The sequence below is a fragment of the Parambassis ranga genome, chromosome 1, assembly GCF_900634625.1.
Source record: "Parambassis ranga chromosome 1, fParRan2.1, whole genome shotgun sequence".
NCBI classification, from domain to species: Eukaryota; Metazoa; Chordata; class Actinopteri; family Ambassidae; genus Parambassis; species Parambassis ranga.
Window position 1 is genome coordinate 11,703,724 of NC_041022.1, and position 16,685 is coordinate 11,720,408.

General features: G+C 42.8%; 2 protein-coding genes across 2 annotated transcripts; one reads left to right on the forward strand and one right to left on the reverse strand.

Annotated features, from left to right (window-relative positions):
- The first annotated feature begins 1,538 nt into the window (after positions 1 to 1,538).
- On the forward strand, positions 1,539 to 6,536 carry ppp2r2ca (protein phosphatase 2, regulatory subunit B, gamma a). Its single transcript, XM_028403518.1, has 10 exons — positions 1,539 to 1,761; positions 2,194 to 2,572; positions 2,859 to 2,956; positions 3,035 to 3,218; positions 3,682 to 3,794; positions 4,006 to 4,183; positions 5,116 to 5,280; positions 5,371 to 5,540; positions 5,658 to 5,749; positions 5,963 to 6,536. The coding sequence occupies exons 2-10, from the start codon at positions 2,509 to 2,511 to the stop codon at positions 6,258 to 6,260; spliced, it is 1,362 nt and encodes a 453-aa protein (XP_028259319.1). The 5' UTR covers positions 1,539 to 1,761; positions 2,194 to 2,508; the 3' UTR covers positions 6,261 to 6,536.
- A 1,994-nt stretch (positions 6,537 to 8,530) lies between these two features.
- Positions 8,531 to 16,268, reverse strand: wfs1a (Wolfram syndrome 1a (wolframin)). The gene is made up of 12 exons (XM_028403629.1): positions 16,131 to 16,268; positions 15,313 to 15,804; positions 14,011 to 14,090; positions 12,730 to 12,874; positions 12,480 to 12,653; positions 12,121 to 12,198; positions 11,908 to 12,044; positions 11,690 to 11,821; positions 11,361 to 11,606; positions 10,970 to 11,248; positions 10,698 to 10,861; positions 8,531 to 10,618 (listed from the first exon to the last, which is right to left on the reverse strand). Exons 2-12 carry the CDS (start codon positions 15,797 to 15,799, stop codon positions 9,433 to 9,435), a joined length of 3,108 nt encoding a protein of 1,035 aa, XP_028259430.1. The 5' UTR covers positions 15,800 to 15,804; positions 16,131 to 16,268; the 3' UTR covers positions 8,531 to 9,432.
- Positions 16,269 to 16,685: the final 417 nt, after the last annotated feature.

Genomic DNA, 16,685 nt, shown 5'->3' on the forward strand with positions numbered 1-16,685 from the left:
AAACGTGCTGCTGCGCGGCTTAGAGCGCGGGCTCCACAGCGGGGAGAAGAACCAACCCATGCCGCGCACCATCGACGACTCACTCACCGTTTCCCTGCGGATGGACATCTGTGTTTGAGGGTCAGGAGCAGGAGATGCCCCGCTCAGCGCGCTGCCAGGCTCCATGGACTCCAGTACTTCAGAGTGGAGGCAGGGCATCCCCTCACTCAAGTAAACCGAAAAAATATCGATTAAACTCAGCTTGTTTTTGAGCCCGACGAGCTGTTATGTGGGAGAAACGCACGCCATGCCAGAGAGCAGACTATAGATGCGCTAAACAGGAGATTGATGCAGGAGCCCGTAGAAACGATTGCGTCAAGGTAATCCTCTGACCTTTAAGCTGTTTAGCCGATCTACCAGGTTTATTCATTAAACGGAACAGAATTAATGGACTGTGTCCTAACTTTGGCTTCGATCCATTAACAACTGCCTCATGCATCCATTTCACAATAAATTTTACCAAGTGCATCAAGTTTGTAAAGTAGATATACTATAAGCAGTAGATTTTATGGGCCTGTTTCAACACTACACTGCCAGGTGCTTTATAGAATAAGCTAATGTGCTTTTAGACTTTTAAATAGCACATACAACCCAGCAATCCAATGTGTAGGGTTGAGGCTTTATATATATATATATATATATATATATATATATATATATATATATATATATGTATGTATATATATGTATATATATATATATATATATATATATATATGTATACACACACACACACAAACTAGTCTATAACATACAACCTTGTAACGCATGAAATAAATTTGAATGTTAGATAATAAAACTAAAAACAGAGCACTGTAAGGATTGCTGTAAAAGGTCAATTACTGAGCTTTTAACATTTTCTCATGTTTATCCCACGGGGAGTCAGCCCACAGGCCCGCCGCCTGCATCACAGAGTCACCTGAAACTTCACAAAAAACTTTGGTTACTGATACTGAGAAGATCAGTGAGTCTTCACTCTGTCAGCTTCCGCAGTGATTTGCAGCATCCCCTTGGTGTTACATGGCTGATCCCATGTGCTTTTGCAACTGATCCGACTGACTTGCCCTTCTTTGTGACCTCTTTAGATGCTTTTTATAAACTGTTGGTAGGCCTCAGAGACTGCAATTTATTTAATTTATTTTTCCTTTACAGTAGCTGCATGTTTTCAGCCATGACAGCCACTGAAATGATTACATACTTATCTCTGATTTGTGGAATTGGTGATGTTCCAACCACAGAAGCATTGTGTAATTCAAATTTTCAATCTCTTGAAAAAATGAACACTATTACTAAAAGATTATTCTTGACATCCCTGACAAAATAGTCCATGTCAAGCTTAACTCAGTATTAAAGGGCTCCCTCTGCTGGACTTATGTTCTCCTCATCACCTGCAATGGGTGGATCTACCATTGACAGCTGTGCTGTGATTGGCTGCACCAGGAGGAGGCTGCCATGACACAGTGGATGCTGCACAGAATCAGATCCACAGCATCAGCAGGCAGCAGACCTCCATCCTCCTCGTTATTCCTCTCTCTTTCTCTTTTTTTCTCTTCTCCTTTGCCTCTCCTCCTCCTCCTCCTCCTCCTCTCACACCACCCTCACTCTCTCTTTTCTGTCCCTTCTCCTTTCCCTTCGACAGACACGCAGGCCTGGTGGAGCACACTGCAGCAGAGGACCGTGTACACACCAGCAGCAGGAATATCGGCAGCGGCAGGCGGACTGGTAGGTGTGCTGAGGCCTTTTCCCCTCCCTCCTGCAGAACAGGCAAGACATCGCGTTCTCCTCTGATGTCCATCAAGGACTATCTGTTTGAGAAGTGTGTATGTCTGTGTGTGTAGATGTGGAAAGTGGGCAGAGAGGACTACCACACCCCGGGAACATTTGTTGCCAGAGTTACATGGGTTGAATGTTGCAGTGAATATTTTCACACTCATTTTCCTCCTGCTTTATTTATGTATGCATACGCAGGGCTTCATATTCTCTGCTGCAGTTGTTTTTTCTTCACACTGGCTCCAGCACTGACTAGGCCTTGTGCTACACATGGGCATCTTTGCTAATGAGTAGTGTTGTCTAACTAAGGTCACACCATTTGCCATGCTGTGTGCACATATTGCCAGCCTACCTAATGGCAGCACTCCTCTCTTCTTTCCAAAGCTACCTCCATCACCAGCCTCTCCATCCCCTTCTCTCTCTTCTCCTTCATCCTTCTGCAGCTTATTCCCCTCTCAGTCCCTTTCCCTTCCTTTTCCTTCTCCTTTCCATTCCCATTTCTCCCACCTCTTATTCCACCTTCTCCTTCACGCCTCTTCTCCTCTTCCGGCCTGGCTGGTGTTTCCCAGGATGCCTTGTTCAAGGCCGCTCCGTTAGGCCCCAGCAGCATGGGCGGAGCCTGGGTGGGGAGAGAGATTACGGATTGGACCCTTCCCCTCAGGACGGGCGTGCTGGCGGGTCACCCTTCCTCGGCTTCAGATGGGCGAGGACGCTGAGAGCCCCAAGATCAACCACACCTTCCTGCGAGACTACGTCACTGAAGGTAATAGAGACCATGTGGTGTTGTCTCTGTGGTGTCAGATAACATACTGATATGATTGAACAGCCTCATGGGTGCATTATTTCTGCACTGCTGAATAGAGGCAATGGATGAAGACACTGATTACTCCACGAGTGACACATGAGAGTTTTAGATTTTAACATTTATTACGTTCATTCATGCTGCTGTCCACATTTCCACTGACTCATTTTCTCATTTGCTTCACCTCTATATACTTACTATATTCCTACCATAATCCTACTTAATGGTTTTCCTGTCTCCCACCCAGCTGATGTCATCTCTACGGTGGAGTTTAACCAGACGGGGGACCTGCTGGCCACAGGGGATAAAGGTGGCCGAGTGGTCATCTTTCAAAGAGAGATTGAGGTCTGTTTATCATTATCACCACTTAATATATTCAGTACAAGTGTCCACTAAAAGCAGTTTGTTTTTCCTTACCGTCAGTCTAAAGGGGAGTTAGAGGAGGTGGGGGAGACAGGGGACTCCGGTGAGTATAATGTCTACAGCACGTTTCAGAGCCATGAACCAGACTTTGACTACCTGAAGAGTCTGGAGATAGAGGAGAAAATCAACAAGATCAGATGGCTGCCACAACAGAATGCAGCACATTTCCTGCTCTCCACCAATGGTGAGAACTCATTGACATCTTAACTTCTAACAGAAGATCATTTAAATTTGCTTTTGTACATTTGTAATAGTTTTTGCCATATGACAGAGACACTTTAATACCCTGCGTTGGTTTCCTAAACATTCTGGCAGCCTTGCTTCATCTTCTGTTACCTAGAGGGGATAACATATCATCAAGTATATCTCTTGTGGGCACAACAGTAGCTCCAGCCGGCCACTGTGATTTGAACTTAGAATAAATTTGTTTTTTTTTTATTTAAAATAAACTACACCCATGATTTCCTCAAATCTCTTTTGTCTGTGTAACTAGGTTATGATTTTTGGATTCCTGTTGAGTCGTCCTTTTGTTACAATCCACAGTCTAGATGGATACATATTCCCACCATTGGAAAATATGAATATTAGATTTTCTGGTAAAACTGCCCCTTTATTCATTTTTTTCTGATGTGAAAATCCCTTCACAGATAAGACCATTAAACTGTGGAAGGTGAGTGAGCGAGACAAGAGGCCAGAAGGATACAACCTGAAAGATGAGGAGGGACGGATCAAGGACATCTCCACCATCACGTCTCTGCAGGTAAACAGTCACACACCTTGCACATGCACATTTATATTTTGTCCAGTTAAATGCACGTCAGGTTGACATTCGATCTCCAGACTAAGTGCTGTGTATTCATGACTCCTCACTCTCATGTCCTTTAGTTTTGTCCTTTCTCTTTACTGACATCTATTTCTAACCTCTGCTCTTTTCCCTTCCTTCCCTCCCCTCTTCATCTTGTCCATCTCAGGTTCCGGTGCTGAAACCTACTGAACTGATGGTAGAGGTTCGTCCCAGGCGCGTGTTTGCTAATGGACATACCTACCATGTCAACTCCATCTCGGTCAACAGTGACGGGGAGACCTACCTTTCAGCTGATGATCTCCGCATCAATATGTGGCACCTGGACATCACAGACCGTAGTTTTAGTATCCTTTTCTTTGTCCCATGCTGTTTTTAGCTTTAATGTCATGGTGCTCTTTGCTTTCTATAGCTGTGCTCTGATGTCTCCTCTGATTTCTGAATGTAATTTGATCTGTCACTGCAGGAGACTCCTCAGATTTCTCAGAGTATGACATTCCCCAAACTGCACAAAAAATAGAAAAGGAAAGCAGATCATATTTAATATTGTCAGTATTGAACTATTACTGCATCTCATCAGATTATACTAAGAAAGAAAAAGAAGTAGAAGGAAGCCAATGAGCTTTTTCTTTGTTCTCATTTTGGTGCTCATTTACATTAATTCCAATAATTTCCCAAGCTAAAACTAATACCTCTGATAACTGCTGGCACATTATATGTATATGCAAGCATGCCAACAATGTACAATATATTATGTATGTTTCCTGATGAAAGCTCATTTACAGTAAAAGGTTAGTTACAGTAAATGCTATAAATATCCCTCAGTACATTCCCAATCATCTGAATTCAATCTATATTTAATGTGAGCAGCCCTGGACTATGCTTAGATGTATGTTTCGATTAAGGTGCTGTGTACTGCCTCAGAGTGTGCGTTCATTGCAGCATGTCATACCAACTGAATCTGGTGTTTTCCCATTCAAATGGAAGCTGACCTAGAAAATCACAGAGGCATCTATGGAAGAAGAGTTTAAATAATTCAGTCAGCAGTACACTTTCTACTGAACCACACAGGACTCTCCACAAATAGAACAGAGAGGGGAACACAGTGTGCATGATGCATATCGGGGAAGGGGGGGTTTGGTTGGGGTGCATTTTTTTTGAGTTGTGAATCTAAAGAAAGCGTCATGTCCGCTGCCTCACCGTGCCCTCTTGTGCGTGTAGCACAACATGTATATTTTTGCTTTTGTGCTGTTTGGTCCTTTACTGACCCTCCTCTCAGATATCGTAGACATCAAACCAGCTAACATGGAGGATCTGACGGAGGTGATAACAGCGGCAGAGTTCCACCCTCAGCACTGCCACTTGTTTGTGTACAGCAGCAGCAAGGGAACGCTGCGCCTCTGTGACATGAGATCCTCCGCACTATGTGACAGACACACCAAACGTGAGTGTGGTGTAGAAATGAGTGTAAAGAATGCCAGAAATGCCAGAATTTATTTGTGAATAATCCATGAGATTACATGCTTCCACTCAGTTTTTGAGGAGCCTGAGGATCCAGGGAGCCGGTCATTCTTCTCAGAGATCATTTCCTCTGTGTCGGATGTCAAGTTCAGCCACAGCGGACGCTACCTGCTGACCAGAGACTACCTCACCGCCAAGGTGTGGGACCTTCACATGGACAAAGGCCCAGTGGAGACATACCAGGTGAGATTGCTCTGTTTTGATTGCACATTTTGAGACAGTAGTATTATAGTTGGGGAAAGAATTTTGTACAGTACACAGTGTACAGAGTCAAAACCTGACTCTCTTCATCATCTCCAGGTCCACGAATACCTAAGGAGCAAGCTGTGTTCCCTCTATGAAAATGACTGCATCTTTGACAAGTTTGAGTGTGTTTGGAACAGCTCAGACAGGTAAGTGACAGTGGAAAGGATAGACAGAGTACAGTCTATTTGAAAGCAAAGAAGGTGGCTGTGTCTGCTTAATGCTCTGACTCTGCCCTTCTCTGACATTTAAATCAATCCCAGAGACAAGCCTTGCAGACATCAAATCAATCCTCTTGTGTTCAGTTTTGTTTTCCTCTTCCCCTCCTCCTCCTCCTCCTCGACCTCTCCTCTTTCCTCCAGCGTCATCATGACAGGAGCGTACAACAGCTTTTTCCGGATGTTCGACAGGGAGACAGGCCGAGGCGTGACCTTGGAAGCTTGGCGGGAAAGCAGCAAGCCTCGGGCCGTGCTGCGAACCCGCCGTGTGTACACAGGTGGTAAGCGTCGCCGTGGAGACGTGGGCGTTGACAGCCTGGACTTCACTAAGAAGATCCTACACATGGCTTGGCACCCATCTGAGAATATAATTGCAATTGCGGCCACCAACAACCTGTACATTTTCCAGGACCGTGTGAACCCTGACACGCAGGCACAGTGACAGGAATGGGAACATGTGACTTTAGAGGAGGCATGTGGAGTGTAGGGCCTTTGTGAGAAGTCAGGCTCTTCCACAAACACATTGAGATACAGCATCTGTGGAAGACAGAATTAATGATAAAATGACAATAACGTGTCCCAGAAGAAGGTGTGTATGTATTTTTTTTTCAACACTGAGATGTACTTAAAATCTCTGCTGCCCATCTGGACAAATCTTTTATTTAATTTTTTTTTTTTTGCTGCACTCTACTCCCACTTTTGGAAGATGTTTTGTGTAACTGCCCCACTGTAGGTGCAGTCAAAGAGGTGCAGGGACACCTCTCCATCTGCAATGACTCAGTGCTGTTGATGACACAATGTTGCACTCCTCACTTAACATACTCTTTTCACACAAACGTGCTAAGAAGGAAAACATAAGGGGGGCTGACCAAACAGTGCATCTACATTTTAGCATTGTGAGACATTAGGAAAGGTGTAACTGGCTCTTCATGTCAGATTTTCTTTTTCTCTCTATGGATAGAGTGACAACAGCAACTGAACATCTCCGTCAGAGCAGTGCTCTTGGAGATTGCACGTGTAATCTTTGCTCTATTCACATTGCAATAACAGCACTAAAAAAAACACAGTGCAGCAGTATTCTTGCTTTACAAACATGAGCTGTTCTTCTACAGGAAACATAACACTCTTTTTACTGTTAACTGTAAATAGTCTGTGTTCTTTTTTTAAGGCCAGTTCTGGTTCCAGAGAGCTAAATGATTCATTTTGTCAAGTACACGGTTTAGAGAAAGGTCGTGAAAGTCACACTATTTCAGATTTTCTGGCAGTACATAAATAGTTATTGATGGCTGTGGAGAGAGAGCAGGGTGCACTTAATGTTTTGTTGTGTAAATTTAAGCCTGTGCCAGGTGCTGTTTTAAGGTCATTTGTTGTCTAAAATCTACATGTTAGATCATTGTGGTGGAGAGAGGCAGTGTGGTAATGTTGAGTTCTCTCTCATTTGCTCAAATTGGGGCTACAGACAGAAGTGTAATGGCTGTCAAGTGTGCTGATTCCAAACAAGCATTTTATAATGCATAAGCACATGTTGATGAGGGACCCTACAATCAAGAAAAACAAATTGAAATTGAAGCACATAAAAGAGAGGCCCCTAATTCAACTAATCAGAGTTGTAATAAAGTTTGTGTGTTTGAAGGTCAGAGGTTATTATCAGTGCAATATTATCAGTCAGTTATGTACATTGCTGAACAGTTGTGACTTCATTGTATCACTGGTTCTTTAAGGTCATTACTCCATATACCTCACAGTGCCACATATGTGCCCCTCCAGGGTGCGACACTGAAAGTTGTACCACATTATATGTTGGACTGAAGTATAAGATGAGATTTGACAGTTTACAGTGAAGTACTTTGTTTTTAAGTGACCTTGGTCCTGATGGGATTTTTTTGTAAGTGGTGTGGGTGTACAGGGGAAATAACAGAATCAGTGCAGAGGTGAAGCACATCAGGTGCACTTTTGCAGAATCTGATGGATCAATGGTTCACAATCTTAAAGGTACAATTTGTTAAACCATTTAAAGCTGTCTAAAATGCAAAGAAATGAGATTTGGTAAGGTTAGCAATTATTGGAGAGGAAGACCATAAAAGAAATGAAAAAAATCACTAGACTGGATCCTTTTTACAAATTCTAAGTTTAAACCTTAAGAAAAGATGACATTGTTATCATATCTGTCTGCTTTCACCTCACTTCTCACCTCATTTTGTTTCAGAATTGCTGTTCACAGACATCTATGTCAACAGCCTGCGGCCAAGGAGGATTTCTTATAGCCATATATGTTTTGCTCCTCATTCACTGGTGGATTTAACATGTCTAACACAGCAAAAATCCACCATGATGACAAGCCACAAAACTGTTTACTTAGTGACAGAATGGCATCATACAAGCCCCAGGGCTCAGTCTCTCCAGTGGTGAACTGTAGTTTTAGAAGTCAGCTGTAATCGCATCATAACCCTGCACCACGTCCACCCAGGGAGAGGATTTCTGTTCAGGAGCACAGCAGCAGCAGCAGCAGCCGCAGCAGCATGTTGCCATTACTCAATGCTACTAGCGTGTATATCTATCATACTTTAAAAAATACGATTCTAACAGAACAAAAAACATAATGAGGTGAATGAAAGGAATGTGCATTAATAAAATAATCTGAAATTGGAACTTAGTGTGTTTTATTTGATGTGTAATCTCTTTTTTAATAAAATAAAACACTTTCTCAAGGGATTTGGTTACAAAGTCAAACACTTTAATAGCAACTGACTTCAGTAACTCATCACCAAAAAACACACTCACATTCACAGTATGCAGGCTCAGTGAGAGGCATTTTTTTTTACATTATTATTAATGATTTATGAATGTCTCTAAACAAGCACTGTATCATGGCAATCAACATTTCTATACTAATGTTCATTTTTTAATGAACACAATAATTATGCATATTTAAGGAATTCCATAATAGTGAAGGGAGGACTAGAATTTAATAAAAACATTTCAGTTTATCATTGGTTGTTACATCTCTTAAGTGGTCTTTTGGGGTCTAATTTTGTAACACACTAAATAATGTCTTGTGTGTAGTGCAGTTGACTACAAAACAGACAAGCATATTTTTATTAGGATTAATTAAGACCATAAAGTTTCAGGACCACAAAGCAAGAAAAAAATCTCTAAAAAAATTGCATATAAAATGTACTAATGTAAAAACACACATACTTTACTTGTTCAACATACACATATGAAATACAAAAGCATCAGCAACAACATTGGTTTATCACTGATACATTTCATTCATCTTCAATACTTATTGTTACAGTATATACGGCTGGTCAGCACTTTCTTACCTGCTTATATTGGCACCATCACATCACAGGCTTCCATCCAGTGGTGGAAACCGAGCAGTATAAATAAAAGGGAAGTTAAAATCTAAGAAGATGTTGCTATCTGACCACGCTGTACATAAACAGTAAACTCATGCACTAACAGAAAGTAATAGTAATAATAATATTCACTCATGTCAAATAAGGTGTCATCTGCCTGCTTATGTCAGTACATAAGCAGGATCTGGAGATCTATTGTAAACAATACTATAAGTCAGACAAATGCTGATGAGACTTAATTCATTGTTTTTCTCAGTGAGTGATTTTTGCCGACAAGAATGGTGAAAAGAAAAAATCAAATGCAAACTTCAGTGCTCTCATTGTGGTGCGTCTCCAGTCCCTCTCTATCTTCACCTGCCTGCCTCCTGTCAGCAGTGAAGAAACACAGTCCAGACAGTGGATGGCCTTCAGCTCAAAGGCTGGAGCTCTGGCTCCTAGACGACCCTCCAGCTTGGTGCAAAACTCCACCAAATTTCCAGGGTGCAGGTTTAGAAGAACTTGCCTGAACTCGTGGGTTGCCATCAGGATTATATCCCTGGCTGGGTCCTCTGAACTCCCATCATGGATCATCCCAAGCGTCACCTCGAATCGGTAGCTGTCAAAGCGCTTCACGTGGCAGGTGTGTTTGGCCAGAGCTTTGATCTGACACAGCTCTTCCTCTTCCTGCATTCGGAGCAGCAAGGGCACTGAGAGAGTTGCTGACGCAGAGCCAGCTGCCATGTTTGCAGCTGTTAAGTTTACAACTGTAGTATCCTTTGGCTCACATTTGGGATACGACTCACCATACAAACATCGCAGCCAGTCACCCATGAACACGGGCAACAAGTTGATGACAGACTGTGCTCCGTTCTCCGTCTCAGCGACACGGACCTGCTTGAAACGCCCAGTCCAAGTGACTCTGTGTCCATGCAGGTGGCTGCAGAAGATCTGTGTCTGGGCCATGCCTTTGGTTTCCCAGGCAGGGGGGCCACAAGCCTGGCTGTACTGTTTCCAAGTGAGGGTGGAGTTATACAGCTTCTGTCCTTCCGCGTGGTACACATAGACTGAGAAGAGCAGGATCACCATAGAGATGCAAAATAAGATGAGCTTGACCGGGCCGCGATGTGTCAACGAGTAGAAGACATTCAGAATAGACATGCTGAACCTTGTCCAGAGCCGCAGGGTGACAGGGATTGCACAAATCACCAGGGTCACAATCATCTTCGTCAGTTCCAGCTCAAGGAACCATTTGAAGAGCTGGATAAGGAGCATGGCAGCAAGACCAAATGCCAGAACAGGAAGTGCAAACAGAAAGAGAAAGTACGCCACACAGGTGCGGATTAGGCCCACAGCAGAAGAATGCTGGAGAAGCACCACTGAGAACTCACACCACATGAAGCAAACGAGGTATGGAATCAGGAAGCAGTAAGTGCCCCGAAAACCACGCATCCTTGCCATGCTAAGATAGGAGAGAAAAAAGTAGGATTTAAATGACAGTAAGCTAAATCAGCAAGACACACTGTCCAAATTCTACTCACTTGAAGAACATGTAGAACAAGCAGACATACAACAGGCAGGGGAGACTGAGCTTCAACACCACAGACTCCCCGAGAGGCAGCGTGGTGTAGGTGCGTCCCAGTAAACGAAGCACTGTCATGTTCTCTGGCAGGAAACGGGTCAGACAACAAAGAGAGGATGCTACCTGCATTGAAAGATGGACACAAAAAAGTTAGAAAAACAACAGATGGCAATAAGTTAAAATGCACTCAACACATGTGTCAGCTTTAAACAGCAGGTTAATCAGTCTGACCTCTATGACCATTGCCTTGCGTGCATATGTTGCAGCAGTTGGGCTGAGGCTCTGGTAGCTGACTGCAGTAAAGAAGACAGCCACTGTAGAGAGCTCAGAACAGGGAATCCAGTTCTTGTCAGCCACAGGGAAGGAGAAAATAACAAAGAAGACAGAGAGGATAAAGTAGAGGTATGGCTCAAGGTTGTTCCAGCCAAAGTTGGTCTCTGCCTGCTCCACATCGAGGCCAGGTTCAAAACGGGTCAGCAGGGATGTCAGGGCTCTGAAGTTCTCCCAAGTCTGGAGAAAAGAGAAAGGTATGTAAGCCAGAATAGCCATAGAGCATGAATCAATGATTCACAAAGCCTTTATTAAGGAAATTCCAAATAAAAGGAGAAAAAAACAGACTTGCCTTGCTGCTCTGGAAAACACGCAGAGTGCAGATGATCATGGAGATGAAGGACAGGTAGAAGACCAGCAGAGGGATGACGAAAGCAAACAAGTCTACTGTCAAATTGCTGATGATGAAGAAGAAAATGAGCGCGTTGACATGTTGCGTGGGGATGATTGTGCTCAGCCACTGGACACCGGCCCGCGACGCCCAGTCCACGAGGTGCTCCTTCATCTCGATTAATGCATGCAGTGGGTACTGCAACATCTAAAGTGAAGGGAGACAGAGGAACAGTCAACTTACAATAGAAATAAGTTATCAGAAAAAGAGAAAATACACTAAAGTAATACCCTCAATCGTGACTTCATGTCCATGGCCATGGCATCAGTGTGCTTAGAGTCCAGCATCATCCCACTTCGACCAAAACCCCAAGACATTCTGTGCGATTTTTTGCATACAGATGGGACGAGCTCAGTCTTGTGCTTTAAAGTGACACACACAAACATACTGTATGAACTGATATTATCAATAAGATAATAATACTATATATAATATTTTCACTTTTTACCTCTGTGACAAGGGCGTGACACTTTGTGCTTTCAGTTTTGGTGACCTGGCTGTCATTTTGGGGGACAGAGGGGACGATACCTTGTGCATACTTTTTTGTCATCTCAACAAAATCGTCCAGGTCCACCAAGTGATCAGCTATAAGAACAAAGCAGGGAATTATACAACAACAGACACTGTATGTTCCTTTTTTTGTCTCTCTCACTCTACCTACATTCTTTGCTGACCATGCTCTCCAGCACTTTCTGGGTCTGACCTGAAGTGGGGACAGGAATCCTGCTTGCAGTGCCACCTGTTGGTGAGAAATGACCACTGCACTGTTGAGTAACAAACATTCCCTTTACATGTAATGCGATACTGTTCACTGTGACAGCTGAAATTTCTAAAATCACAAAGGGGAATACATGATATATTTAAAAGCAATGGCAGCTATCACATAACAGCATGCTGCAATGCTGTGGGTAGAATACCAGGTAGGATTGTTGTCACAATGCAATAAATACTTGATGTGGTAGTGATGGTGTCTTTATCCACATGTCTGTGACCGTGTGTGTGTGTGTGAGTGCTTCCTACCGTGCACTGCATTGACCTGGCTGACATTTTCCAGCATCTCAGACACAGCCACCTTCTTCTTCCTGTCTGGATTGAGCTTCCAGTACATCATCATGGCTGCTTTGCGTACTGCCAACTCAAACTTGCTCTCTGATGACAACTTCCGCACATCAGCCTCATTCTCTAATGTAATTCCTGACAGAAGATGTCAAATAGTTACAGAACATGTGAAACACAAACATGCAAGCATGTCATAAACTCTGTGGTTAACCTTTTCTCTGGATCCAACAGCGCTGTAGTATTCTTGCTGCACCCTTTTTTCCCTGCTTAGCTGCTTTAATCAGCCAATTAACAGCCAGGCGTTGATTTAATTCTGTGTCCTTCTCTTCAGCAAGAAGCAGGTAGTGCTGACCCAACTGCAACAAAGTGGAGAGGCATAGGAGGGTACATTCAGGCAGCTTGTGAGGCTTTGGTCTAATCACTATGGACTTCAGAACTGGTGCATGCATGTGTTTAGAATCAAATGGTTTCTGGAACAGGTTGGCGTCAGGCAGTGTCTCATGAGTAATGCAGTTCAATACTGACAGATATGCATGTTGTTTTGTTGTATCTAAGAGAAAAAAATAGCTACACTAATTTGTAAATAGGAACAGTGACAGATATGACCTCGGGGGTCAAAGTTCAAGATGCAATATTATGACACTGTTGTGTCCCAATGGTTGTATTCTGCATGCATCAAAAGTACATACTTTGTGTATGTACATGTGTACTAAATCTATAAAGCAGACGTTTGTAATTCGGAATGAAGGAACAGACAACAGCTGACTACAGAACCCATAATCCTCTGTACCTCTGGCTGGCAGTATGTCTTGCCTCTCTAATGTGGGGCAGCAGATGATCCAGTGGCATATCAAGTTACTGTTTTCTAATATTAACTGTCATTTCATAACTTCCCTCTTCTCACTTGGTTATTATCACACTTGTCTATTTGTAGGTGATGATTTGTATCTTCATTAAAATTGGTATTACATCAATACATTCCTCTATATTACCAAATACATATTATGATTGATCATGCTTTCCTTGTGGGATGATTAAGTGCCAGATATTGTGAGGAAAATTACCTCCACTGATGTATAGCATGTCTAATAGAGAGTATAGCTTCTCTATTGTAATACATTAGACACGACTGGAATAGCTCACTCACTGTACTGATATGTGTTTTGACATGTTCACTCACACCCACACCCTGTACTTTTGGCACAGCATACACATGGTACAGGTTGCCTAGGAGCTGGTAGGCCCTCTCTTGTATTTGTACATGATATAGCAATGCAGAGTATATATAATCAGTATAAATTCAGCACAATGCACTTTAATAACTCTTTCTAATGATTTGTGTATGTGTGTGAGTGAATGCTATATTGCTGTATTACATTGCAATTCTGGGATCATCTTCCAAGAGGACAGAAATAGACACAACCAGACTGAGTCAAACCAGCAGGACACACAACAATGCCAAGAGCCAGTTTATGCATCTGCTTTCACTCACCCGGGTCTGAGCTCTGGCATCACCTGCTGTGGCCTTCTCCTCCATCTGCTCCACCGTCAAATCTTCTTCAGGTTCTTCATCTGGAAGAGACAGATGAAGAACCTACTTTAATATACTTAGCCATTAAAAAGTGTCTAAATCACAATAACATTGATATATCATAGAAGCTATGGGATCAATTTGTGTTCACAGCTAGCTGTGATTGAATCCCACCACATATATCTTGTGACTCGAGCACAACGGGGAGTCACAGGCAAAGGAGACGTGAGACACTGTGCATTTTAAACACATCTGCCTCTCTCTCTGTGTGAAAAGCTTTTCTGTGACAAGACCCTGGAGCTCCAGTAATGCCATGCCCACCTCCAATGTCATGCCAATGAGTCATGCTGATTGCATCAATTTTCATGACTTGTTACTGTCCACTAAGCAAAAGGATTCCATCTCTTCACATGTAACCAAATGTCACACTCTATGGAAAACAGAGAAATCTTTAAATGGTCAGCATGATTGTTCCACTTTAAGCAGTTCTGAAATGTTACAATATTGAATTGAAACTTTATGTAGATGCTAACATGCACACTTGCTGTTTAGTTGCTGTTTAGCCTTTGTACAGTTCAGCACAAATAATTGGTGACTAAAGCAGACATTTAGTGTGGCAAGAAAATCATGATATTGACATTGATAGAAATTTAGGTCAGTGTCAGCAAGTCTAGAGACTGCAGACCATTGTGCATCATGATCATGGTGCAAAATGGTAAAAACTTGCAAGAATGTGATGTTCAGATGTCTCCAACTTTATAGGAGTCAGGATCTGTGATCACATTCACTGGCTTTTGTGACTGCTAGCTGGATATTGATGATGATTGTTAATACTACCAATATGAGGTTACACCCCTATGTTAGCATTAGAACAATCAGGAAGTTATAAGAATCAAACACCTGCCACCATAGATATCTGTACCAAACCTCCTGGGTGTAGTTGGTGAGACAGACAGCCTAAATCAAGCTGGTAGTAGCTGAAGTGTTCACGCATTCGTATGCGTGTTTCATGCAAGAGAAGGCTGTGTGTCTGCATATTTACTACTCTTCACATGCCACTCACACAGTAATGATGTGGCAGAGTGTTTCTTTCTCTGTGAGAAAGACATCTGAAATTGTTTTGAGATTTAAGGTAGCCAATTTAGTTGGTACTGGCTTCCAAAACACAGCACAAGGCTTATCACCACCACAAAGCAGTCTGATATCAGTGTCACTAAAAAAATCACAATGTGTCATTTAATCCTATAATGAAGAAGTTCTTACCATCGTCATCATCATTGGCCTCCTGCTCTGCTTTTCGGAGTCTTTCCTGCATTATGACCCGCTTCGCCATGGAAGCAAAGGTGCGTTTTGTGTGAGAAGCAGTAGAAGCAGTACTGGAGGAAGCAGAGGAATCTTTCTGAGCGCTACAGGCTGCATTTGGCGATTCAGAGGAGGCCACTTTGAGCTTGGAAAAGGGCAAAGTTTGGGATATTTGAGGTGCAGACGGAGAAGGAGAGGAAGTGAGTGATGCTTTGTTTGCAGCAGACTTTGACTCATCTGGAGATGGTGGAGAATCCACTGATTTCGAGACAGCTGGAGGGGATGATGAAGACTGTGAATTGTCCTGCTGAGAAGGAGCAGCAGAGACGTTACTGGAGACGGGCGGTGAAGGAATCTGTGTGGGGGTGGGACAGGAGGGTCCATCCAGGACAGGGCATGACCCCTGGGGGTTGACAGCTGCTGGTGTTGATGAGGAATCCTTCTCCATCTTTCCTGAAGTAAGAAAGCAGGGACAGTGATGTAACATGTAAACTCATTACAACCTGCAACAAAATCCTTTCAGATAATGAGTGAATCACAAGTGCAGGCACATTTAGGCAGAGGAACGGATTCTAAAAGCAGTTCACACAGAGAAACAAATGTTAGTGACACCCTAAAAGAAAGTGTGCAGAATTGCTAAATGTGAAGTAGGCTAAATAATATAAACCAAGTATATATTTGTAAGTATAGTGTCGTTCTGCTATGTGTTATAAAGCATCAATTTATAACTGCGAGAACACACGGGAACTTTATGTCAAGTAACTTCCCAACCTGCTTACCTGCTGACTACAAATAAGCAAACTTCTTCAGGATAAAAAACACATGTCCTCCTGTACTTAAAACGTGTCTGTCGCCTGTTTCATGCTGGAGTTTAGTCCGTACACCCACCAGCTCCACGAAATCAGAGACGCACACTTGCTGCCGTCAAACTGGTCTATAAACAACACCACAACTTTACGGCCCACCCTCTTCGAAGAGGCTCGTCGTTATAGGGTATGTTAAATGTCAATCAAAAGAACCGACCGATCTGATTGGTTATTTACACGCATTTGCATCGTGAACGTATGAAAATATTTCACAAGTTATATCACGTCTGACAGCATTTTCAGTTTTCATAGTAGATTTAAATAAACAATATATAAAGACTGATCGCTTGTTTGCGTTCCACTGAGGCTGTATGTGCTGCTGTTTCAGCCACAGAATGGTCGCTTTATTTAAGTAGATTATGCGGGTTCCAGGTCAAAAGCTACTGTATATAGGTCTGCACTTAATCGAATGTGTCTCCCTCCCATATGGCACCAGCCGGCAACAAGACAGACCACTGATATGTTGGA